Source organism: Petaurus breviceps, unplaced genomic scaffold (assembly GCF_028583685.1).
Source record: "Petaurus breviceps papuanus isolate PSGF00001 unplaced genomic scaffold, PetGlider_PUasm1.0 91133, whole genome shotgun sequence".
In the NCBI taxonomy this organism is placed as follows: Eukaryota; Metazoa; Chordata; class Mammalia; order Diprotodontia; family Petauridae; genus Petaurus; species Petaurus breviceps.
Window position 1 is genome coordinate 52,321,645 of NW_027187419.1, and position 25,215 is coordinate 52,346,859.

The following is a 25,215-nucleotide window of genomic DNA, read 5'->3' on the forward strand; positions in this document are numbered from 1 at the left end:
TAACTCTGTTTACCTCAGTTTGCTCATCTGTAAAATGAGCTGGAGAAGGAAATGGCAAACTGTTCTACTATTTTTGGCAAGAAAATCCCAAAAGGGGTCACAAAGAATCTTACACAACTGAAACAACTGAATAATAACAAATCTTTTTTCACAAGAATGTTATCTAGTCCTACCTACATAGTTCTGTAATTGTAAAGATCATTCTTTTAAATAAAGATGTAGGTTGGTGTGGAGGCAAGATGGCAGACTAAAAGCAGGGACCTACCTTAACTCCTGCAAATTATTCTCCAAACAACACTAAAATAATGCCTCACAGTAAATTCCAAAGTGGTAGAACCAGCAAAAGAACAAGGTGAAACAATTTTCCAGCCCAAGACAATTCGGACAGTTGGCAGGAAAGGTCCATCTCAGCAGGGTGAGAGTGGAACAAAATCCAAAACAGGCCATACCAGTGTAGGCCACTCCTGCCTATGCCAGCAGCAGGCCTTGGAGGCAACTGAATTGGTGCTCTCAGCCTACAGACAGTAAGGGGGTTGGACAATTGGTCAGAAGGAGATTACAGGGGACTCTTTCCTGGCAGTTAGAGCAGGACTCTGTTGCATTGCTCATATGCAGTTCCAGGTCACAGTGCCAGGGAAACGAGGGGCACTAGCAGGAGTCAGGATACAGTTCCAGGGCAGAAAAGAATCCTTGTAGTTTCTCACACACCAGAGCATAGTCCAGAAGAGTAGTGACCACATGTCTCCTTAGATCATACCACCTTGGAAGAACCAAAAACTTATAGAACCTCCAGAACTACATCTGAAGACAGTAGTACATAAAATCTGATGTTTGGGACATTGCTCCCTCCACCTGAGGATAAGGTCTCAACTTTAACATAAAGTTAAAAGTCAAGAAATAGGCAAGAAAAGTGAGCAAACCAAAAAGAACCTGACCTCAGAAAGTTACTATGGTAACAGGAAAGATCAAAACACAATTTCAGAAGGACAGCAATGTCAAAACAGCTACATGCAAAGCTTCCCCCCCCCCCCCCCCAAAAAAAAAGGCAAATTGGTCTCAGGCCCAAAAAGAATTCCTCAAAGACCCCAAGAAGGATTTTTTAAATCAAATAAAAGAGATAGAAGAAAAATTGGGAAAAGAAATGAGGGTGATGCAAGAAAATCATGAAAAAGAGTTAAAGGAGGTACAAAAAAAATTCTTTTAAAAAACAGAATAAGTCAAATGGGAAAAGATGTACAAAAATTCACTAAAGAACTACTTTAAAGTAGAATTGACCAAATGGAAAAGGAGATCCAAAAATTCACAGAAGAAATTAAGTCTTTCAAAGTTGGAATTGGGCAAGTGGAAGCTAATGACTCTATGAAACATCAACAAGCAATAAAACAAAATCAAAAAGAATGAAAAAATAGAAGAAAATGTGAAATCTCATTGGAAAAACAAATTATTTAGATAAAAAGATTGAGGACAGATAATTTAAGAATTATTGTACCACCTGAAAGCCATGATCAAAAAAAGAGCCTAGACATCATCTTTCAAGAAATTATCAAGGAAAACTACACTTGTATTCTAGAATCAGAAGGTAAAATAGAAATTAAAAGAATCAACCTATCACCTCCTGAAAGAGAGCTGATTTTTAGAATGTCTTTTCATTTTCCTTCATTTCCTTTTTTTTTTCTTTTTGGAGGGGGGAAGGCTGGGCAGTTGGGGTTAAGTGACTTGCCCAAGGTCACACTGCTAGTAAGTGTTACATGTCTGAGGCTGGATTTGAACTCAGGTCCTCCTGACTCCAAGGCTGGTGCTCTATTCACTGTGCCACCTAGTTGCTCCTGTTTTGGGGGGGGGGGGTTCTTTTAATTTAAATTTTCCTTCATTTCCAAGGAATGTTATAGCCAAATTCCAGAGCTCCCAGGTCAGGGAGAAAATATTTCAAGCAGCCAGAAAGAAGCAATTCAAATATCATGGAGCTACAATCAGGATAGCACAAAATTTAGCATCTTCTACATTAATGGAGCAGAGCACTTGAAATATGATATCCCAGAGGACAAAGAAGCTAGGATTATAACCAAGAATCACCCATCAAGCAAAACTGAGTAGAATCCTTCAGGGGGAAAGTGGATATTTAATGAAATAGAGGACTTTAAAGCAATCCTGATGAAAAGTTCAGAGCTTAAGAGAAAATGTGACTTTCAAATACAAAATTCAAGAGAAACATAAAAAAAAAACATGAAAGAGGAATCATAAGAGATTCAATAAGGTTAAACTGTTTACATCCCTGCATATGAAGATGATACTTAAAACTCCTAAGAATTTTATCATTATTAGGGCAGTTAGAAGGAATATGTGTGTATACATATATGCATGTATGTATGTATATGTATACACATACGCACACACATATATGGATAGAGAGAGGGCATGAGTGTGAGATGAATATGATAGGATGATATCCCAAAAAATAAAGTGAAGGGGTGAGAAAGAGGGATGCACTAGGAGAAGGGAGAAGTTATAGAAAAGAGGTATGAAAGGTTTTACAGTGGCAGGGAAGATGGGGGTGGGTGGGCAATGCGTGAATCTGACTCTCATTGGAATTGACTAAAAGAGCGAATAACATACACATTCATTTGGGTTTAGAAATCTGTCTTACAGCGAAATAGCAGGTGAGAGGCTGATAGAAAGGAGAGCAGATTGGGCGAGGCAATGGTCAGAAGCAGATCTCAAGGATATGTGTGATCCTATGAAACTCAATATTTCTGTCAATGACTTGTATGAAGCAATAGAAGGTATATTTGTCATATTTGTAGGTGTCAAAAAGCTCATATGGATAGCTAACATGATGGATGACAAAATTCAAAAAGTTCCTTAGAGACTGGAATGACAGGCCAAAACAAACAAATAAATTTGATAAGTATAAATGTGAAGAACTACATCTTTGTTTAAATTTTTTTTCCTAATTATATGTAAAAATAATTTTTACCTCCAAGTCAACATAAACCTATTAATGACTAGACTTTTAGTTCAATTACTGAGCCATTTCCTTGTGTAACAGTACCATCATTCAGCCCTCTTTTTTCCATATTATCCATAAGGGTAGTGTGAGATACTTTTTGAGTGCTTTACTGAAACATAAGTATATTATATCTACTTAAATTACTGTTACATTCTAACACATGTTCAAAGTATGTGGAGGGAGGGTGGTGGTGGTAGGGGTTTGGTTTGTATATTCAAGATGCAGCAAACTAACAGGTAACTGTTACTAACTAACAGGTAACTAACATTTACACCATTCAGCATTATCTGGTTGATGACCAATTATCACGAGAGAGGTAATTACTTACATTTCATATTATGTTGTAATCTGATGAGACTTCTGCTGTGGGGAAATTTGTTCCTAAATTATTAATATTTCAATATTTCAGGTAACTGTGTTTTTGTTATAAGTATTCCCACTATTGATACAGATTACAGCCCGTCTATAACCTAATAGGTGACCTTTTGAGAGTTGCCATGCTGAAAAATTCATCACCTAGTAACCAGCCTAGTAATGAATCTTTCTAAACTTACCTAGACTTGACCTCAGATGTCAAACATCTAGACCACTGCTAGACCCAAAGTTTTTCCAACAAGGAAGGACCTGCCAGTATTTGTGCTCAGCTCTTATTGCCTTCAAGAGCCCAGGGTCACCTCCATGTCATAATGAGGCATTGGAAAAGGGAGTTCAGTAGAGAAAATTACTCATACTTTAAAACAAAACAAAAAACCTTTTAGTTGAATTTATGGTTGGGCTTTTGGCCCATAAACTGCCCTTGACCTACAAACAGAAGCTCTACAGTAATGTGATTTTGTGTTTTCCCTATGCATTTTTACTCTGAGCTAGAGATATTCTTCTTGGAACGAGATCAGTATTTGTATCTTATTAATTTCATGGTTTCTTCCAAGGTTATAAGTCTTATTTTGAAATGAAAAGAACTGAGATGGCAAATTCCTTTTCAAGTAGCCTTGCTATATCATTGGATATTGATGCAATTTTTGCCCTAGCAAAAGTTTTTCTGCCATTATAAAAAAAAAATCAAGTGGCAAATTAAGAGGACCACACAGCTGTAGTTCTTGACCTTTTGAGTTTACAATCAAGGGCACAGTAGAATGAATACATATGAATAAGAAATATACAAAATAGAGCAATTACATTAAACCCAGTTGCCCATGGTTGGTTGGCAAAGCAGATCCATCAAATATAGGTCAAGGGTGAGTACTTTTTTTGTGTAAGTGCAGCAGATATCAGGAAAAGCAACCATGAGTGATTCAAATGTAAACTTAGTAGGTCTAACTGTGGCTATCCTCAATAGGGCTAACTGTGGACTAGATAGTGAAACAGTTTGTCTTTGTTTGGAGCCCTCCAGATTCTTTCTCTTATTGAAAATCAGGGCCATGTTTTCCTATCTCCAGTGAGTCCTGTGATGACTTTCATCATAAATAATAGCTGGAATGTTTGTTTTTTTCTATTTCACTCTGAGTCTTTCTTTTTCTTAAAAAAAGCTTTTACCCTGATTGCGTCAAAAAAAAAAAGAGCTTTTATTAATGTCCCTTTCTCTTTTTCAGCTGTCCCTGTCATGCCCCAATGATTCCATTTGCTAAATGAACCCTTCCTTGTAACATATAAGTATGGTCAAGCTAAACAAATCAACATATTGGCTAAGTCTTGAAATGTATATCCTCTTTCCAGACCTATAGTTCATCACTTCTCTGCCAAAAGGCAGGAGACATATTTACGATCAGTCCTCTGGAGTGCTGAAAGGTCATTGTAATGATCAAAGTTCTAAAGTCTTCAATATTGTTTTACTTAACCTTATTGTGGTCATTGAGGAAATTGTTCTTCTAGTTATGATTTTATCAATTCATACAAGTATTCCCAAGTTTCTCTAAATTGTTAATAGTCATCATAGCATATAGCACAATTATATTCTATTACATTTATATACCACAATTTGTTCATCCATTTCCAAATCAATGGGTCAGTGAGTCAATCAATAAATATTTATTAAGCACCTACTATGTGCTCTGTGTTAAGTTCTAGAGATACAGAGAAAGGCAAAAGACAGTCCCTACATTCCTTCCGCTTCTTTACTACTACAGAAAATTCTTCTATAAATATTTTCATGTATGTGGCTCCTTTACCCCATATTTAATTTCTTTGTTTTACATATGCATATTAGTGCTATCAGGGCAACTATGTGGCATAGTGGATAGAAGGATGGGCCAAGAATCTGGAAAACCTGAGTTCGAATCTGGCCTCAGACAATGTGTCACCCTAGGCAAATCACTTAATACTGTTTGCCTCAGTTTGATCTGTAACGTAAGCTAGAGAAGGAATGGGCAAAACACTCCAGTATCTTTGCCAAGAAAAATCCAAAAGGGGCCATGAAGAGTCAGACATGACTGAAAACAACTATATAACAACAATTAGTGGTATCACTGAGTCAGAGGACACATACATTTTAGTGACTTTTTTTTAATATAAAATTCCAAGTGCTTTTCCAGAATGCTTGGACAAATTTCCTCTTACAGTGCATTAGTGTGTCTGTCTTCCCCCAGCCTCTCCAGTTTTTGCCATTCTTGTCTCTTGTAATCTTTGCCCATCAGATGGCTATGAAGTAGAGAACTTTCAGAGTTGTTTTAATGTGCAGTTCTCTTATTGTTAGAGATTTGGAACATTCTTTAATATAGTTGCTGATAGTTTATATTTCTTTTTAAAACTTCCTTTTATAAAAGAATATGAACAGGCAGTTTTCAGATGAGGAAATCAGAGATATCTATACTCATATGAAAAAATTCTCTAAATCACTATTGATTAGAGAAATATAAATTAAAACAACTCTGAGGTACCACCTCAGATTGGCTATCATGGCTATCATTGGCTATATCAACCTATCAGATTGGCTAATATGGCAGAAAAAGAAAATGATAAATGTTGGAGTGGATGTGGGAAAATTGGGACACTAATGCACTGTTGGTGGAATTGTAAATTGATCCAATCATTCTGGAGAGCAATTTGGAACTATGCCCAAAGGGCAATCAAACTGTGTATACCCTTTGATCTAGCAATACCACTACTAGATATGTATCCCCAAAGAGATTTTTTTTTAAGAGAGAAATGGACCTATTTTAACAAAAATATTTTTGGCAGCTCTTTTTGTGGTGGCAAAGAATTGGAAATTGAGAAAATGCCCATCAGTTGGGAATAACTGAACAAATTGTGGATATGAATATAATGGAATACTATTGTACTATTAAAAATGTCTAGCAGGATGCTTTCAGAAAAACCTGGAAAGACTTACATGAACTGATGCAAAGTGAAGTGAGCAGAACCAGGAGGGCATTGTCAACAGCAGCAACAACATTCAACTATGAATGACTTAACTATTCCCCTCAATACAATGATCTAAGACAATTCCAAAGGTCTTATGAAGAAAATTGCTATTAACATCCAGAGAAAGAACCGATGGAGTCTGAATGCATATCAAAACATACTGTTTTTACCTTCTTTATTTTTTGTGGGTTTTTTCCTTTAGGTCTGTTTTTTCTTTCACAATATGGCTAATATGGAAATATGTTTTACACGATTGCATGTATATATTATGTATATCAAATTGCCTACCATCTTAGGGAGGGGGAAAATGAGAGAGGAAGGGAGAAAATTTGGAACTCAGAATTTTTAAATGAATGTTAAAATTGCCTTTACTGTAATTAGAAAAAACAAAATACTATTAAAAAAGACAAAAGGCAGGGGTAAATTTTCCTTTTCACATTCTTTGAATGCATAAGTTTTCAAGGATCAAGGATGCGGAGCTCAGTCATGACATCTCCATTTTCTTTCAGTACTCTTAATATAGTTTGTACAGACCCAGTAAATTGAACCCATTAATGATAGCCAGATGTGCTCATATTGTCTCCATGGATCTTGGTACTTGATGCTTTAGGCCAGGGTTTTCCAAACTGTATTCTTAGGAACCCTATAATTCTACCTTCTAAAGTTCAATGGGGGGGGGGTGTATTCTACTATACTACATAATGAAGTTAGGCTTCAGGTATTTTTATGAAATTACTGATTAAAAAAAAATTTCAAGTTAGTATTATTAACTCATCTTTAAGAATCTTCTCATTTATATCCCCCACTGTCATGCTTTTTAAAAAATAAATTGTGAACTTCTATTAAAATTGTTATTGTCATTGTATTAGCTTTATGGGATAAGACATGCTCCTGTCAGGTAAGCACCAACTGCTTAAAGTTATAGTAGGCTACATTTTTATGTGTGATTCAGGCTCTGCATTACACATGTCTCAGCTCTTAGACTATAGCGCCCATGAGAAAACTAAGGCACATATCAGAACTAACACCTGAGCAGTTTAAAACCAAAATTGCAATTTGTGTTGGCCACTTTTTGCAAAAATATTTTTGCATCTCATTAACAAAGTGGATATTGTTCTATTTCCAGATCATTGTTTTTCAAACATATACCAATGAGAGTCATCTGCCTATTGAAACGAAATATGTCTTTCCTTTGGATGACAAAGCAGCTGTGTGTGGATTTGAAGCTTTCATCAATGGCAAACATATAATAGGAGAGGTAAAGAATAATAAGTTACACTCACTTGTTCTGCTTTCTTTGCAGGCACACCCTTTTTTATTTATCTGGTGTAATGGGTTTCTGAGTAGTGATTTTATACATATTGGCTACTTTTCAAGTTTATATTCACTTCAGATTCTTTTTTCATTTCTGAAATGAACATTTCTAGGATTTGAGTTTGAATAACTAACTCTGCTGCATGAAAATAATGAAGTTACCATATATGTTATAACATTTTAAAATGTTCTTTTCCAGGTCAAGGAAAAGGAAGAAGCTCATCAAGAGTACAGGGAAGCTATCAGTCAAGGCCATGGAGCTTACCTGATGGATCAGGATAGTCCTGTATGGCATGTTATTAATTTGTTAGTTTGCAAGGTTAATTAGAAATGGAAAAATTCTTAAATCCTCTAAAATATATAATACTTACTATAGAGTAAAAATTAAAAATATTTAGAACAAAAACCTCTTTTCTGTTATCAGAAAGAATTCATGCCTAAGAATTCAGCATTTCCAGTGCCCTTTGGCATGTCATCTGCAGCTCTGTGCTAGTTGCAAAATGTAGTCTTTGAGAACAGTGAATTCCTTTTTATGTTACAAGATTTAATATTATTTTGAATTTAAGCCACATCAACTTTCAAAAGAATGTGATGGGAATTATAAGATGGTATCACATTGGTGTTATTGAAAAGCTAAACTAAAAATAAGAGAAATTTAAAAAATAAGAGAAATATGTTTTTGTTATGTGGACCATGTAACTTAATGATTAAGGCTCTAATGTTGATTGAAATCAGAATGATTACTACTCCACCCTTATGTTTACTGATGTTACTTTGTGGTAAGTTGGATGGATGAAAAACAAACAGAAAATGTGGGTATGGAGGAAGTAAATTTTAATAGTCAAGTTTCTGAAAGATGGTGAATAGTGGAAAAGAGGCTGACCTTGTAGTCAGGAAGATCTGGATTCCCTTTGGAAATTGAGATTATATGAATCCACTAACACTGACAGTATGTGTTGGACCTACCTCAACAGGGCAACAAGTCCAATTCTTTGTAGGGGGTGAAATTTCTGGGCTTAGTAGTCCATACTTTTTAAAGAGGAGGACTCAAAAGACAAGGTAACTGGTAGCACAAAATAATTATAGTCTATGGCTACAAAGAATGAAATTCAATGAATTTTGACTTGAGGAATAGTCTTCAGCTGCAATACAATTTGGGAGAGGTAAATTTTACCCAAAGAGACAGGGAGGTTAGTGTTATCTGGTAGCAGGAATATATTTACATCAGGTTTCACAGAAAAAACAAGATTGTCCAATTGGTAGCAGAGAATCATAATTAAAATCCAGGCCCTAATGGTGAGCTCTATTTTAATGTAACTGAAGACAACCCAAGAGAACCTCCTGTTTGTCCTTAGAACAGAATACTTCGAATTGATTGAATGCAATACAGTTTTCCTCTTCAAATTGGGCTTGTTGAAGGTCACTGGAATTATGAGTTCTTATTTATGACTATAAACTTGCAACTTTGTCTGTTAAAGAGTGGGCTAACTCAGCAGAGATATGGTAGCTTCCATCCCAAAGACCTTGTTGAGAATGATCCTGATACCAGCTGACTTCTTTGCTTCCTTGATAAAGAAAGGGAATTGTGGAGTGCTAAAGAACATGAGAATGATTTAAAATAAATTCCTTCATGGGTTGGCTAGCTGGCATGGTGAATAGAGCACTGGCCCTGGAGTCAGGAGGACCTGAGTTCAAATCCGGCCTCAGACACTTAATACTTACTAGCCGGGTGACCTTGGACAAGTCACATTGCCCTGACCTCCCCCCTCCAAAAAGCAAAAAAAAAAAAAAAAAACTAAACTAAAAATTGAAAAAATAAATTCCTTCATAAGCAATAGATCAAATTTTTCAGAGACCTACCAGTGTAAAATGGATTTTGTTAACAAGTAATTAATTGTATTTAATTGTTCCTCATCCTGAATAGCATTAAAGAAAACAAAAGAATCTCAAGAATTAGAAAGAATCTCTGATACCATTTAGTCCAACTCAAACACAAACACAAACAGGAGTTTCCTCACCATGAACCCAATAAGTAGTCAGTCTACATTTGCTTCAGAGATTCAGTATCCCTAAAAATGAATAAATAAATAGATAATGAAATTAGATACATGGAGGGATTGTATTTCAAACCCTTAAGTATGATGTTCTACTCACTTTTTTAAAACCATAGAATTGTAAAGTTCAAAGGGAACTTTGAGATCATGTTGTTCAACCTTATCACTTTTATTGTCTTTGGACTAAGCTAACTGGGCTAGTGATTTAAAAAGATCTTTAACTTTAAAATGCCTTAACATAAGGAAAAAAATAATTGTATGTATGAGGAAGCAGCACTGTTTTAATAGCCTTCTTGAGATATTTTTGGTTCAAGATTTATTATTCTGTGGGATTAAATTTTAACCTGAAAGCCTGTGGTTCTCCAAGGAAATATATTTTAAAATGTGAGACTATGAGTCTCTCCCAAAAAGCAATCCTTTGAGTCAAGAAGTAGGGTGTAGTGGTTGGTCTGTTATCTATTTGAAATTTGTGTAGGACCTCTGAAGAATGAACAGGTATGGGGGAAGGAGGAAGACATTTCTCAGATGTTGACCAAGCTATACTGTTTGGATTAATATTTCCTTTTCTCCATTCAAAAAAGAAGAAAATACAGTAAGTAGGTTCACCAAGCATCATAGTAAGGTCTTGATCTACTTTAAAATACCATAAGGATTAAAAAAGGTATTTGGTAGACTAGAAATTTTGGCAGGTCCTACCAAGATGGAAAGACTTCACATAGGGGCCTAGGAATGGATAATTTTTGTGTTATCTAAGCATCAGACTATCTAAATTTATAAAGGTTTAACACTCCCTTGGCAGATGATTAATTTTTTTGGCTACAGTAATTCATCTACTAAGGCATAGAAAGATCAAAGTCTGAATTGGTGGAAGGAGTGCAACCTCAGCAAAATTGTGAATCTTCAAAATAAGCTTAAACACTTTCCTCATTTTCCCAGGAAAAGTTTTCCAGAAGCCAGGTATATTGTCTGTATTTGAATTGGCTATTGATGTAGAACATTAAATGGTGAACTTGGACTAGAGAGGTCTTATGTTTATAAAGTGAATAATGTTTCCATTTCAGGATGTCTTTACTGTGAGCATTGGAAACTTACCACCACAGGCCAAAGTTCTTATTAAAATTACCTATATCACGGAGCTCAGTTTTCATCATGGATGTGCCAATTTCTTCATGCCTGCTACTGTAGCACCATGGCAACAGGACAAAGCTCTAAATGAAAATCTGCAGGTTAGCATTATTTAACATTATATTTTAAGTGATATTTTCTTTGGAGTTATAGTTTTTAAATTAATTACGAAAAAGTTTCCCAAAGATAACAGAATTTAGTATACATGTCAATAAGAAAAATGAAAAAAAAAGTATTTTTGAATAGCAATAGCAATCAGAGACCGCTCCAATGGCACAGCAGAGAGAGTATCAACCTGGAGTCAAGGAGATCTAAGTTCAAATCCCCCATAAGACACTTAGTAGCTATGGGACCCTGGACAAGTCACTTTATCTGTTCACCTCAGTTTATCTGTAAAATGGGGATAATAATAACACCTACTTCCCAGAGTTGTCGTGAAGATCAAATGAGATCATTGAAAAGTGCTTAGTACATAGTAAGCACTACATAAATGTTAGCTTTTAGATGTTATTTCATTCACTTTTCTGAGTATATTATTCAACGATTAACTGAATTGGCAGTGACTCTTATTACACAAGGAGAAAATACATGACATTTTCAAACTGTAGAAATGTTTGCAATTGTGCAAAGTTGCAAACTAGCAGCATTATTTATATTGCCAGCAGTTTACTTGATGTGAGCATATTCAGTGACCTAGCATTTTCTTTATATCCCAGTTGTTGTATTAGACCAAACCTGAAACTTCATGAATACATGAAAATATTTCTATTTTTCACAGGATACAGTGGAGAAAGTTTGTGTTAAGGAAGTAGGAATGCAGCAGCGGTAAGTACCTAAAATATAAAGCCTTAATATTTCAGTAGCTGAATTTAGTGGACATTGGTTTCATATTTTAAAGTTCCGTCTGAACTGCAGTGTATACACATAAGTATTTAATACAAAGCAGAGTGTCATAGGAGCAAAGAAGAGCTCCAAAGTGTTCTAGCAAAATTTTAAGGGAGAGAGAATACTCTCAGATGGAGAGAATCAGATAATATCCTGCAAAGAGGGAACAATTTAGCTGATAAGGCTTCTGAGGGGGTAATGAAAAGGGTATGTAATCTGGGCTTGGGAGATAGCTTTTGCAAATTCGTAGAGGATGTGATCGGTCCACAAGCATTTATTAAGCACTTATTAGGTGATAAGCACTGTGCCTTTAAGTGATACAAAACCAAAAAACAAACCAGTCCCTCCCTTAAGGAACTTACATTCAATAGAGGAGACAACAGCACTTTTAAATATATTCAAAATAAGTACAAAGTAATTTGAGGAGCACTAGTAGCTAGCATATAAAATCTAAGGAACCCCTTGTAGGTTACTTTAATTGAAATATAGCATACATGAAATAAAGTAATGTCTCTGTATATTAAATTGTAATACTTTTTTTTCTTCATATTTGATAGATTCTCTTTAAATATATCAATTGAGATGCCACATGTAATTGAGTTAATTACCAGTGACACACATAAACTTAAAGTAAAGGTATGTAAATCTTTTTAAAATTGTATTATCTATATTTAAAAATCATTTCATATTTCTAAAAATGTGTTATCAGTGGTACCATCAGTGATGCTCATTTGTAAGCTTTCTTTAAATTATAAGATTTATAAGACTAAAAAAATTGTGGCTGTCAGGTATATTTTGAACCTAATTTAGATAATTCAAAGAAAAGCATATTAAAGAACAGTCTACTTACCTAATAACTTAATTACAATTGTTATTTTCTACTTTGGTTTGACTTTGTAGCTAGATATGAATTTTGAATTTCATGATATACCTGAATGTAGCTGAAATGAAAATCTTGTCCTAAGAATTTGTGTCTTTAAATTGATCAGAAGCCCATAACTTTGGAATTTATTTTTTTAACTCTCCTTTAAACCTTGCTTTGAAAATAATGTTGTGTGGGGGCAAAGCCAAGATGGCAGAGTGAAAGCAGGAACTAACCTGAACTCCTCTGTGAATTCCATCAGTAACCTCTAAACAGTGAATATGAACAGATTTTAGAGTGACAGAATCCATTGGGAGACTGACTGTGGCAGATTCCCAGTCCAAGAAAGTACACAGGTAGGACTGGGTGGGGGAGTGCAGAGCACGGATTGCCCAGGGGCTGCACCAGTTCAGACCCAAGACCAGACCATAGTAGAGCCAGAAGAAGCCCCAAAGAGTGGATTCACCCATCAAAGGAGCAATTTGCAGGCCTCTCACCGCAAGATGTGGAGGACCTGTTGGAGCTGGAGAGAAAGTGCAGGGCCTGCAGCAACAGCAGTTACTTCTGGGGCTATCAAATTAAAAACCACCTACCTGAACTTCCAGAAGCCAACATGGTGGAGTAAATCCTAGCTTCTGTAATCCCCATCCTTGACCCTGAAAACCAAGAGATTATTGCCCCAGTGTAAAATTCTGAAATAGTAGAAGCAGCAGCAGGCTTGGCAGTCCTAAAGGAAGGGTGTGACTGAAGCTGTGCTGAGCCTAAAGTGAAGGGCAGGAGGAGTACCAACAAATTGCATCTCAGCTGACTAGAGGGAGATCCTGAAACCTGGGTTGGGGGGGAAGGGGTAGAGCCAGTAAGCACTAACACCAGAAGCCCAGGTATGCCTTAGCACAACCAGGGGAATCTGCAGACACCAGCTCTGTCAGCCACCAGCTACTAAGTCTGCCTGAGCTCTAGCCCAGGGGCACAGGGGCCTGAAGTGGCCAGACCACCCCTCCCCCACACCTTACTCTGTGAGTCTCAGGGTAACCCAGGGGAAATACTGAAAGCCCTGGCCTTGGCCTCAGTCTAGACACCCAGAGGCTACAGCACACAAAGTCAACAACCAGGCCCCTAGCTCCCAGCTTGAGAAGCCTTGTTCAGAGCCCTCTGTACCCTAGAAGCAAAAATCCACTTTAAAAAGCCAGGAAATAGGCAATCACAATGGGCAAGAAGGGAGATGGGGGAAAAAAAAAAACAATTCAATCCTATTATAGTGAGCAAGAACAACCAAATTCAGAGGATAACACTGACTCTATACTCACACCTGAGACTACAGAAGGGAATATGAACTGGTCTGAAGCCCAAAAAGCATTCTTAGAAGAGGTCAAGAAGGATTTTAAAAGCCAAATTAGAGAGGTAGAAGATAAATTGACCAATTCTTTTAAAATTAGAGTTGCCAAAATGGGAAAAAAATCTCACTGATGAAAATAAATCCTTAAAAAGTAAAATCTATGCATTAGGAAAGGAGGTCCAAAATCTAACTGGAGAAAATAAATCCCAAAAATGAAATCTGAACATGTGGAAAGGAACTTCAAAAAGTAACTGAGGAAAATAATTTGCTAAAAATTAGAATCAGTCAAATTGAAGCTAATGACTCTATGACGTATCAAGAATCAGTCAAAGAAAACCTAAAGATTGCAAAATTAGAAGAAAATGTAAACTATCACAGTGGAAAAACAACTTACCTGGAGAACAGATCCAGGAGAGATCATCTAAGAATTATTGGTCTACTGAAAAGCCATGATGGAAAAAAAAAGCCTAGGCAACATCTTCCAAGAAATTATCAAAGAAAACTGCCCTGAGGTCCTAGAACCAGAGGGTAAAATAGTTATTGAACGAATCCACTGGATACCTCCTGAAAGAGATCCCAAATTGAAAACTCCAAGAAATATTATAGCCAAATTCCAGAATCATCGGGTCAAGGAGAAAATACTGCAAGCATCCAGAAAGAAACAATTCAAATATTAGGGAGCCATAGTCAGGATCACACAGGACCTGGCAGCTACTACATTAAAAGATCAGAGGGATTGGAATATAATATTTGTAAGGCAAAAGAGGTTGAATTACAATCAAGGATCAACTATCCAGAAAAACTGAGCATAATCTTTCAGGCAAGGAAATGGTCATTCAGTGAAATAAGGGACTTCCAGACCTTCCTGATGAAAAAACCAGAGCTCAACAGAAAATCTGATCTTCAAATACAAGACTCAAGAGAGACATAAAAAGATAAGCAAGGAAAACACACACACACACACACACACACTCACATAACTTGTGAAACAATAAGAACAAACTGCTTACATCCATATGTGGGAAGTTGATACCTGTCAATATTGAGAATTGTGCAATTATTGCAACATTTAATAGGGATATAGATAGATAGAGGGTGTGGGTATAAATGAACTAATCTGATGATAAAAAAAAAAACCTTATTAAGGGGTTCAAAGGGATTGTAATGGGAGAAAAGGAAAGGAGGAGGCAGAAAAGGGTAAATTATGTCACACAAAGAGGCACAAAAACACACCATAGTAGAGGGAAAGATTGGAGGGAGATGAACACTATATGAAGTTTACTCCCATTTGTTTTGGTTCAAGAAGGGAATAGTTTCATCAGTTAAATATAGGATTCTAATGTGAAGAGACACAAAACACTTATTATAGTAGAGGGAAAAAAGGGAGGGAGAAGAGCATTGTATGAGATTTACTCTCATTGGGTTGGGTTCAAGGAGGGAATAATATACTTTGTTAAATATAAAAATCTATCGTGCCCTACAGCCAGTAGGAGGGGAAAGGAGGGAAAAAGCAGGGGGAGGGGGGAGGGAGTGGTTAGAAAGGAGAGTAGAAGTAGTAAGGGAGAAGGGTAGGTAAAGGGAGGGGAGTAAATAGGGAGGGAATACTGAGGGAGGCAGTGGTCAAAAGAAAAACTCTTAAGGAGGGTAAGGGAGAAGGGAGAAATAAAAGCATAAACAGGGAAGGGAATAGGATGGAGGGAAAGACACAGTAATCATAACTGTGAATGTGAATGGGATGAACTCTCCCATAAAACAGAGGCAGGTAGCAGAATGGATTAAAAACTATAATCCTAGGGGCAGCCAGGTAGCACCCAGAAATAACTGGCCGTGTAACCTTGAGCAAGTTACTTAACCCCAATTGCTTAAAAAAAAAAACCTATAATCCTACAATATGTTGTCTACAAGAAACACATTTGAAACAAAGGATACCCACAGGGTAAAGGTAAAAGGCTGGAGTAGAATATATTATGCTTCAGCTAAAGTGAAAAAAAAAAAGCAGAGGTAGCAATCCTTATCTCAGATAAAGCAAAAGCAAAAATAGATCTAATAGAGACAAGGAAGGAAACTATATCCTGCTAAAAGGCACAATCGAAAATGAAGCAATATCATTGCTAAACATATATGCACCAAGCAGTATAGCAACCAGATTCCTAGAGGAGAAGTTAAGGGAGTTAGAGGAAGAAGTAAATAGCAAAACTATAATAGTGGGGGACCTCAGTCTCCCCCTCTCTGAACTTGATAGATATAACCTCAAAATAAACAAGAAAGAAGTAAAGGAGGTTAATAGAATTTTAGAGAAGGTAGATATGATAGACATCTGGAGAAAATTGAATGGGGATAAAAAGGAATATACTTTCTTCTCCATGGTACATGGCACATACATATGCCCATGTACTAGGGCATAAAACTTCACAATTCAGTGCAGAAAGGCAGAAATATTAAATGCATCCTTTTCAGATCATGATACAATAAAAATTATATGTAATAAATGGCCATGGAAGGATAGACTGAAAACTAATTGGAAACTAAATAACTTACTCCTAAAGAATGAGTGGGTCAAGCAAGAAATCATAGAAACAATCAGTAACTTCATTCAAGAGAATGACAATAATGAGACAATATATCAAAACTTGTGGGATTTAGCAAAAGCAGTTCTTAGGGGAAGATTTATATCTCTGAATGCATAAATGAATAAAATAGAGAAAATGGAGGTCAGTAAATTGGGCACACAACTGAAAAAGCTAGAAAAAGAACAAATTGAAAATCCCCAATTAAATACCAAATTAAAAATAATGAAAACCAAAGGAGAGATTAATAAAATTGAAATTAAGAAAACTATTCAATTAATAAATAAAACTAAGAGCTGGTTTTATGGAAAAAAACAATAAAATTGATAGATCGTTAGTCAATATGATAAAAAAAGAAAGAAGAAAACCAAATTATGAGTATCAAAAATGAAAAGGGTTAATCTACCTCCAATGAAGAGGAAATTAAAACAATAATTAGGAATTATCTTGCCCAATTGTATTCACATAAATTTGACAATCTTAGTGAAATGGATAGATATTTATAAAAATATAAGTTGCCCAGATTAACTCAAGAGGAAATAAATTACTTAAAAACCTCATCTCAGAAAAAGAAATTGAAAAAGCCATCAGTGAACTCCCTAGGAAAAAATCTCCAGGACCAGATGGATTTACTAGTGAATTCTATTAAACATTTAAAGAGCAAACAAATAAACTATTTGGGAAAATTGGAGAAGGAGTCCTACCAAATTCTTCTTATGACACAAATATGGTACTGATATTTAAATCGGGAAGAGACAAAATGGAGAATGAAAATTATCGACCAATTTCCCTCATGAATATAGATGCAAAAACTTTAAATAAAATATTAGCAAAAAGATTACAACAACTTATCATGAGAATAATACACTTTGATCAGGTAGGATTTATTCCAGGAATGCAAGGATGGTTCAGTATTAGAAAAACCATCATATAATCAATCATATCAACAACAAAACTAGTAGAAACCATATAATTATCTCAATAGATGCAGAAAAGGCTTTTGACAAAATACAACATCCATTCCTATTAAAAACACTAGAAAGTATAGGAACAAAGAGAGTCTTCCTTAAAATAATAAGTAGCATCTATCTAAAACCATCAGCGAGCATTATATGTAATGGAGGTAAGCTAGAAGCATTTCCAATAAGATCAGGGGTGAAACAAGGATGTCCACTATCACCCCTTGTATTCAATTTGGTACTAGAAATGTTAGCAGTAGCAATAAGAGAAGAAAAAGAAATTGAAGGAATCAAATTAGGCAAAATCACTACACTATCGCTCTTTGCAGATGATATGATGATATACTTAGAAAATCCTAGAGAATAAACTAAAAAAAACTATGATATAATAAAAACTATGAAATAATAAAACTATGAGATAATAAATTTAGCAAATTTGCAGGATATCAAGTAAACCCACATAAATCCTCGGCATTCCTATATATTTCTAATGAAATCCAACAGCAAGAGATAGAAAGAAATTCCATTTAAAGTTACTGTAGACATTATAAAATATTTGGGAATCTACCTGTCAAAACAAACCCAGGACCTATATGAACACAATTATAAAACACTATTCACACAAATAAAGTCAGATCTAAATAATTGGAAAAACATCAGTTGCTCATGGCTAGGTCAAGCTAATATAATAAAAATGACCATAGCCATACCAGATTTTAATCTGTATTATAAAGCAACTGTCATCAGGTACTGGCTGAGGAATAGAATACTGAATCAGCATAATAGATTAGATACACAAGACACAGCTGTCAATGACTGTAGTAAACTATTGTTTGATAAACCCAATGACCCTAGCTTTTGGGATAAAAACTCATTCACTGTTTGACAAAAACTGCTGGGAAAACTGAAAAATAGTATGGCAGAAATTGGGCATAGACCAATATCTTACACCATATGCCAAAATAAAGTCTAAATGGGTGCATGATCTAGGTATAAAGGCTGATACTGTAAGCAGTCTGGGAGAGCAAGGAATAGTTTACCTGTCAGATTTGTGGAGAAGGGAAGATTTTGTGACAAAACAAGAATTAGAGAGCATTATGAAATACAAAATGGATAATTTTGATTGTATTAAATTGAAAAGTTTCTGTACAAATAAAGCCAATGTAACCAAGATTAAGAGGGAAGTGGAAATCTGGGAAAGAATTTTTACAACCAAAGTCTCTGATAAAGACCTTATTTCTAAAATATACAGAGAACTGTGTCAAATCTATAAGAATACAGGTCTTTCCCCAGTTGATAAATGGTCAAAGAACAGGCAGTTTTCAGAGGAAGACATTAAATATATCTAAAAGCATTTGAAAAAAATGATCTAAATCACTATTATTAGAGAAATGCAAATAAAACAACTCTGAGGTACCACATTTCACCTGCCAGATTGGCTAAGATGACAAAACAGGAAAATGATAAATGCTGGAGAGGATGTGGAAAAATTCGAACACTAATGCACTGTTAGTGGGATTGTGAACTGATTAAACCATTTTGGAGACCAATCTAGAACTATGCCCAAAGGGCTATAAATAAGTACATATCCTTTGACCCAGCAAATACCACTTCTAGGGCTTTATCCTAAAGAGATCATAGAAGTAGGAAAAGGACCTATATGTACAAAAATATTTATAGCAGCCCTTTCTGTGGTGGCAAAGAATTGGAAATCAAGAGGATGCCCATCAATTGGGCAATGGCTAAACAAGTTGTGGTATATGAATGTAATGGAATACTATTGTGCTATAAAAAATGAGGAGCAGACAGACTTCATAATAACCTGGAGAAACTTACACAAATTGATGCCTACTGAGGAGAGTAGAACCAAGGGAACTTTGTACACAATTACAGACACATTGTATGTGTGACGACTAACTTTGATAGACTGGGCTCCTCTCAGCAATGCAAGGTTATAAGACAACTCCAAAAGACTCAGGATGGAAAGGGATATCCACATCCAGAGAAAGAACTACAGAGTCTGAATGCAGATTGAAGCAAACCACTTCCTCTCTCTTTTTTGTTTTGTTTTGTTTTACTTCTTCTTTCTTATTGTTCACTTCATTGGTCCATTGGTTATAATCCTTCTTTACAACTTGACTAATGTTTAATGTGAAGGTATTTGTAGATCCTATATTTGATTGCATGCTGCCATGGGGGTAGGAGGGAAGAGAAGGAGTGGGAGAAAATTTGAAAGAGATTGAGGAACTGAATGTTGTAAACTCAAAGTAAATAAATAAATTAAAATTTTAAAAAATAAAATGATGTTGTGCTACACTGACTATCAAAAATGGATAATATTAAATTAAATCAAATATTTTTTTCCTTTCATTGTATAGAAAACAGACTGCAAAGCTGTAATCAGCACTTTGGATAACAGTTCCTTAGACAGCAAAGGCTTCTCTCTTCAGATTCATATAGGAGAGGCTTACCTCCCAAGAATGTGGGTTGAAAAGCACCCAAACAGGGAAAGTGAGGTAAATCCCTTTTTATTTGAAAAAAAACAATGGTTAACCAGTGCAACTGTTTAAAAATATTTTAGAAGAAAAAATGGTCAAATTTATTCAGTTTCATTTGAATCTATTGTCACTTGGCACTATTACAGATCCATCAAATACAAATCTTCCCAGTTTTTCTCTGAATTCTTTTTCATCATTTCTTGCAGTACAGTAATATTCCATTATATTCATCAATCCATGTACATCAAAATCAACCATCTATGCCCTCAATTATTTTTTCTTTGTTTTTGTTTTTATTTTATTGCTTAAAAATCTATTTTGTTCTCACCTCTCCTCCACTGGGGGAAAATTCCACCAAATATGCATAGTTAAGGAAAACAAATTTCCAAATTGGTCATATCCAGAAATGGCATGGGTTATTCTGTATCTTGAGTTCATTCTCTCTGTCTCAGAAGGAAGGGTCCATGCTTTATGCAACCTCTGAAACCATGGTTAGTCATTTCCTTTGCTCAGAATTCTTAATTTTCTCAAGTTCTTTTTCTTTACAATGTTGTTGTGATAATTAAAAAGTTCTGAGAGACCCAAGTTTTTGGTCAGTTAAATCAGTTTTATTGACTACATCTAGAAAACAGTCAACACAAACAGCTTCATTGTATCCTTGGTAGCCAAAAGAGACTAAACCTTTGAACATTTGATATTTATAAAGTCTTCTTACAGAGGAGTGTACCTGAAGGTGAAAATCAACTCTGATTGATCAACAACAGAATGAATATTATAATGGGAGGTGGGCTATATTAAAATGAGGGTTTAGGGCATGTAATCTATGTCACCCAACTCTTGACATCAATTTCCTTATTCACTTGTCTGACAAAAGGGAGTATCCACATTTTCCCAGAACTGTCTGAGCAAATAGAAGAAATAAGAGTCTACCCATTAGCCCAAACTTAGAATTTCTTTTGCTCTTTTTAGATCTTGGCCTGGGTAAATTTTAAGAAAGATTTCCCAAACTGGTTGGTTTCTGGATGAGGAAGTAGAAAAGAGGAAAAACCCTGGTCCTGATTCAATAATTAGTTATTTAATATGAGAAAAAAATTAATTTCTCATATTATTGTTGCATAAATTGTTCTCCTGGTTTCACTCTGCTATTTTTATGGTATAATTCTGTTCCTTTTTATGTTGTTCAGCTTAATTTTGCCTTCGTTTTGGCATTTAAAACTAGAATTCTATCAATTCTTTAAAATTAAGTTTTATGAACTCAATACCTCAAGTAGCAAAGTAAAAATTATTTTCATTTTTAAATGGAAGACCAACTGAAAGTCATAATTTTAATGAAAGAAACCCCAAGAGACAGAATTTCTGGATAATTAATAATTTATTAATTAGGCTAGCTGGAAATCAATAAATTGCTGATCTAACTAATGAAAGACAAACCCATGAAGACACTGAATACCTTAAATACCTTTGTAAAAGATAATGTTCCTGACAAGTGAAAATTAACTTGAATTGGTGGATATTTAATGAGGATGCAAGCTAGGAATCTTCAGCTCCTCCTGCTAAGAACATGAGCTGATCATAAGACTCATCTGCCTCCAGCAATCCGGACAGGGGAATCCATCTCCATCCAGACTAGTCAAGTTGGTTTCCTTCATGAACTGAGTCACCCTAAACCCTAATGGAAGGGTACAAGGACAGAGCCCCATTTCCCCCACATTCCCACCCCCTGTAAGAACTCTCCCTGACTGGATTCTGTGTATGTGCTAAACAGAAATTAGGTCTCCTCATTGGGTGGGGTCCTGCCCAAGATTGAAGAGCATGTTCCTTGAGGGCTAGGGCAACATCATCCATAAGTTATGTCCTTCAGAGACTGACTTTACAGGATCTGGGTCTTGAATGAGAAAATAAAGGAGAAAGTCTGGATACCAATTTAATAATTGGTTATTAGTAGAATAGTAAAATAATTTCTCTCGTAATAAGACTCTTTTATTTCCAGTTGAAGTCAATAAGATGCATTTGCTATGTTTCAGCCATTGTCTCCCTCCTCCTTCTAGGCCTGCATGCTTGTGTTCCATCCAGATTTCAGTACTGCACTACCTGAAAAGGTCCAAACTAGTGAAGTTATTATTTGTCTGGATTGTTCCAATTCTATGGAGGGCTCAGAATTACTGCAAGCAAAGCAAATTGCCTTACATGCTCTGTCTCTTGTCCATGAGAAGCAAAAAATAAACATTATCAAGTTTGGCACAAGTAAGTTTTCTGTTATTTTAGGCTCTGACAGTATGACTTTCTAAAATTAAACTGAAAAGGTAAAAGAGTAAAAAGGAAGGACATGAATTATCTTGACAAGAAAATCACAAGGGGAAATTTGCCCAAATATTAGTGTTGTCAGAAAGCGTAGTGTGCTACCTCAAGAGGCAGTTGTTATCAGAAATCTGAACTGGAAGCAGGGTGGCCCTATACGGAGGATGTAGAGGAAACTATTCTCTGAGTCTGCCACGGGGATTTTTAACGTGGGGTCCACGGATAAATTTGAGAATCTATGAATTTAGATGGGAAAAATAAAAATCATGTTCTTATGTTCACTAACCTCTAACTTAAATTTAGGGTTTCCTTCCATTATTTAAAAACTTTATTCAAAAAAGGTCTCTGTAGGTCTCTCCAGACTCCCAGAAGGGTGCATGACATAAAAAAGTTTAAGAACCCCTGGATACTGTGAAGTTATAGTTCTATTTAAGGAACATATGCTATTAAAAGATATGTAATCATACCTTCACCAGGTGGGGACAATGAAAGAGAATCAGGCACTTTCTAAAATGATCAGGCACTGATTCTAAAGAGGAGGCAAGACACATAGAATAGGGCAGAGTGGAGCTCTATCTGTATTCCATCAGCCCATGTGTCCAGGCCATTCTGAAAAAGGCAGAATTCTTGTAGTTTCTCCTGTGCCTTAGTGTTGGCCAAGTAATATGAGCACTGGGAGGACCAGAGGGGGAAACATAGTCCTGCTACTTTTATAGAAACATAAAGGGTCATTTGAGATATTAGACATATATTGTTTTACATAAGAATTGAGTTCTAAATTAGTGATTTTCTGGTTTATGTTGGCAAAATTGTCTATTGAAAGGACTCCTAGGGTGAATCCTTTTGCCACCCCCTATTTTATCTTTATTTTTATTTTTTTTAATGCCTGTAAGGTCTCCCTTGCCTGACTCACACTGGTGATGCAGGTTGGAACTTCACAGGGTTGAAGTACTTTAGGGTTCTAGAAGAAGCCTTGTGGGAAGATTGCTTCCTAACCCAGCCTCATAAGTGTCTCCCCTGATCTCCCTTAACAATCAGCCAGTTAACAGTCAGCCAACCAAACTCATTTCATTAGTCACAAATGATATCACAAGGACAGTAATTTCAAAGCATTTCCCCTAACACCAGGGGCACATTCTCCCACAAATATATCCAGAGTCTGGGGAGAAGGGGAAAAGAGTGGACATGAATTTAAAACACAAAAACAATGAGGCACACATAGAGGGAACATCCATGACCAAGGTACCTCACAAAGATGAAGCTACAGAGCCTCTGGATTCTTTCTTTTTTTTTCTAAAGGGTGCTCTCAGCATTTGTTGTGGGGCAGGCACAGTACTGCTGATATCTCAAAAAGCCCTGTACCAATGGATAGAAGATAAAAACAGAAGGTAGCCCCATCTCAAAAATAGACTTACTTTAGTGGCTATACACTCACCAGCTAACCTGGTAAGAGGAGATGGAAAAAAGACACCCCCATGGGCAGCTAGGTGACTCAGTGAATAGAGCACCGGCCCTGGAGTCAGGAGGACCTGAGTTCAAATTTGACCTCAGACACTTGACACTTACTAACTGTGTGTCCCTGGGCAAGTCACTTAATCCCAATTGTCTTGCCTTCCCCCATCTAAAAAAATAAAAAAGGATACCCCCAACCACTGGCTTTCCAGACATCAGAGACCTCCTTATGTCTCAAGGCCACCAGTGGGAAGGAAAAATTATTTTTCGTGTTTGGGCATTTTGTGTGTACTCTCAATTCCTGCTCAGCCCCAAATCAAAAGACCGTTCCTCACTATGCAGTAAGTGGACAGAAAACAGCCACAGAATATGTATTTGCCAGTGCTTAGTGAAAAACTACACTCCTTTGTTCCACATCCTTATGAACTTCTAGAAATCGGTTCACCAAACTTCCTTAAGTCCCCAGTGCATGCACCTAGGACTGGCCCTCATAGGCCAGTCTCCTGTCACAATTACAAATTAAGACTTTTATATATACAATTTCCTAAAAGTAAGGCCCAACCAAATAAATGTATATAAACAAACATGTGAGACATTTTTAAATGGCAGAAATAGAACCATATAATGGTACTGTACTAGAAGTTATATTTAACAGGAGTTTCAAACAAATTTCATTATACAGGTCATACTGAATTTTTTTCATATCCTAAGTACTCCACAAGCAATCCTGAACTGACAGAGTTCATTATGGTGAGTAAAACATTCTTTCTTAATCTCCTGAGTCTTTGCCTATGAAATTTCAATGACGTTTCTAGGATCTAGCACTTTTCTGCCTCTGAGGCCCTGGGTATATATACATCACTGTCTTTGTTATATTGCCTGCTACTAACCCGTTTACTTATGAAGCTTTTGTACTTTTGATACTGATTTTTCCAATCTTCAAAAAGCATTGCAACCAGTATATGACAGTGACCATTATATAAAAAGAGAGGAAGGATGAAAAGGTGAATTAGTCACAGATAGGTAAGTAGGAAGGCTGACTTTGGTAATCTTTGGTAGAGAGGCAACTTGAGGTAGGAGATAGTATTTACAAAGTCAGTCACAGATGGGGATGTAAACCAATTAAAAGGGGCTTGAACAATTGGTCTGTAAAGACTCTAATGAATAATGTGCAATTTGAGACTAGCAGCCACAAAGAGCTCTTATTACTTTTATTCAGGGGAAATTCTTTTTTTCCTATTTTCTCATTCTAAAATAAGTTGCAGCCACTAATTAAGAGCAACCATAATGCAAGTAAAAATAGCATTTCATAGCAGTTCTTTCATTTTGTCTTTAAAAAGTACTATCTGTAGAGGGTATTAATGGGATAATTTATAAGTTGGGGGAAAGGTAAATTTACATTGGTATATTTTATTAAAAAGTTTAATTAATGGTAAACGTAAGTTTAATTGGCTTTGTAGATATTTAAGGTTAAATTTATAATGCCTATCAAAAACAAGCA

At 35.9% G+C, this 25,215-nt stretch overlaps 1 protein-coding gene across 5 annotated transcripts in view; it reads left to right on the forward strand.

Moving 5' to 3' along the window:
* The window catches only part of PARP4 (poly(ADP-ribose) polymerase family member 4), a 114,329-nt gene that overhangs the window by 48,757 nt on the left and 40,357 nt on the right, over nt 1-25,215 (forward strand). For 4 of the 5 annotated variants that reach the window (XM_069080520.1, XM_069080519.1, XM_069080521.1 and 1 more), the window contains 8 exons: nt 7,491-7,622; nt 7,878-7,964; nt 10,794-10,958; nt 11,636-11,682; nt 12,300-12,378; nt 19,845-19,982; nt 22,013-22,208; nt 24,397-24,464. In XM_069080520.1, coding sequence (XP_068936621.1) covers nt 7,491-7,622; nt 7,878-7,964; nt 10,794-10,958; nt 11,636-11,682; nt 12,300-12,378; nt 19,845-19,982; nt 22,013-22,208; nt 24,397-24,464 — 912 coding nt within the window. The remainder of the gene's footprint in view (nt 1-7,490; nt 7,623-7,877; nt 7,965-10,793; nt 10,959-11,635; nt 11,683-12,299; nt 12,379-19,844; nt 19,983-22,012; nt 22,209-24,396; nt 24,465-25,215) is intronic. The other variant, XM_069080522.1, reaches the window with a different exon arrangement.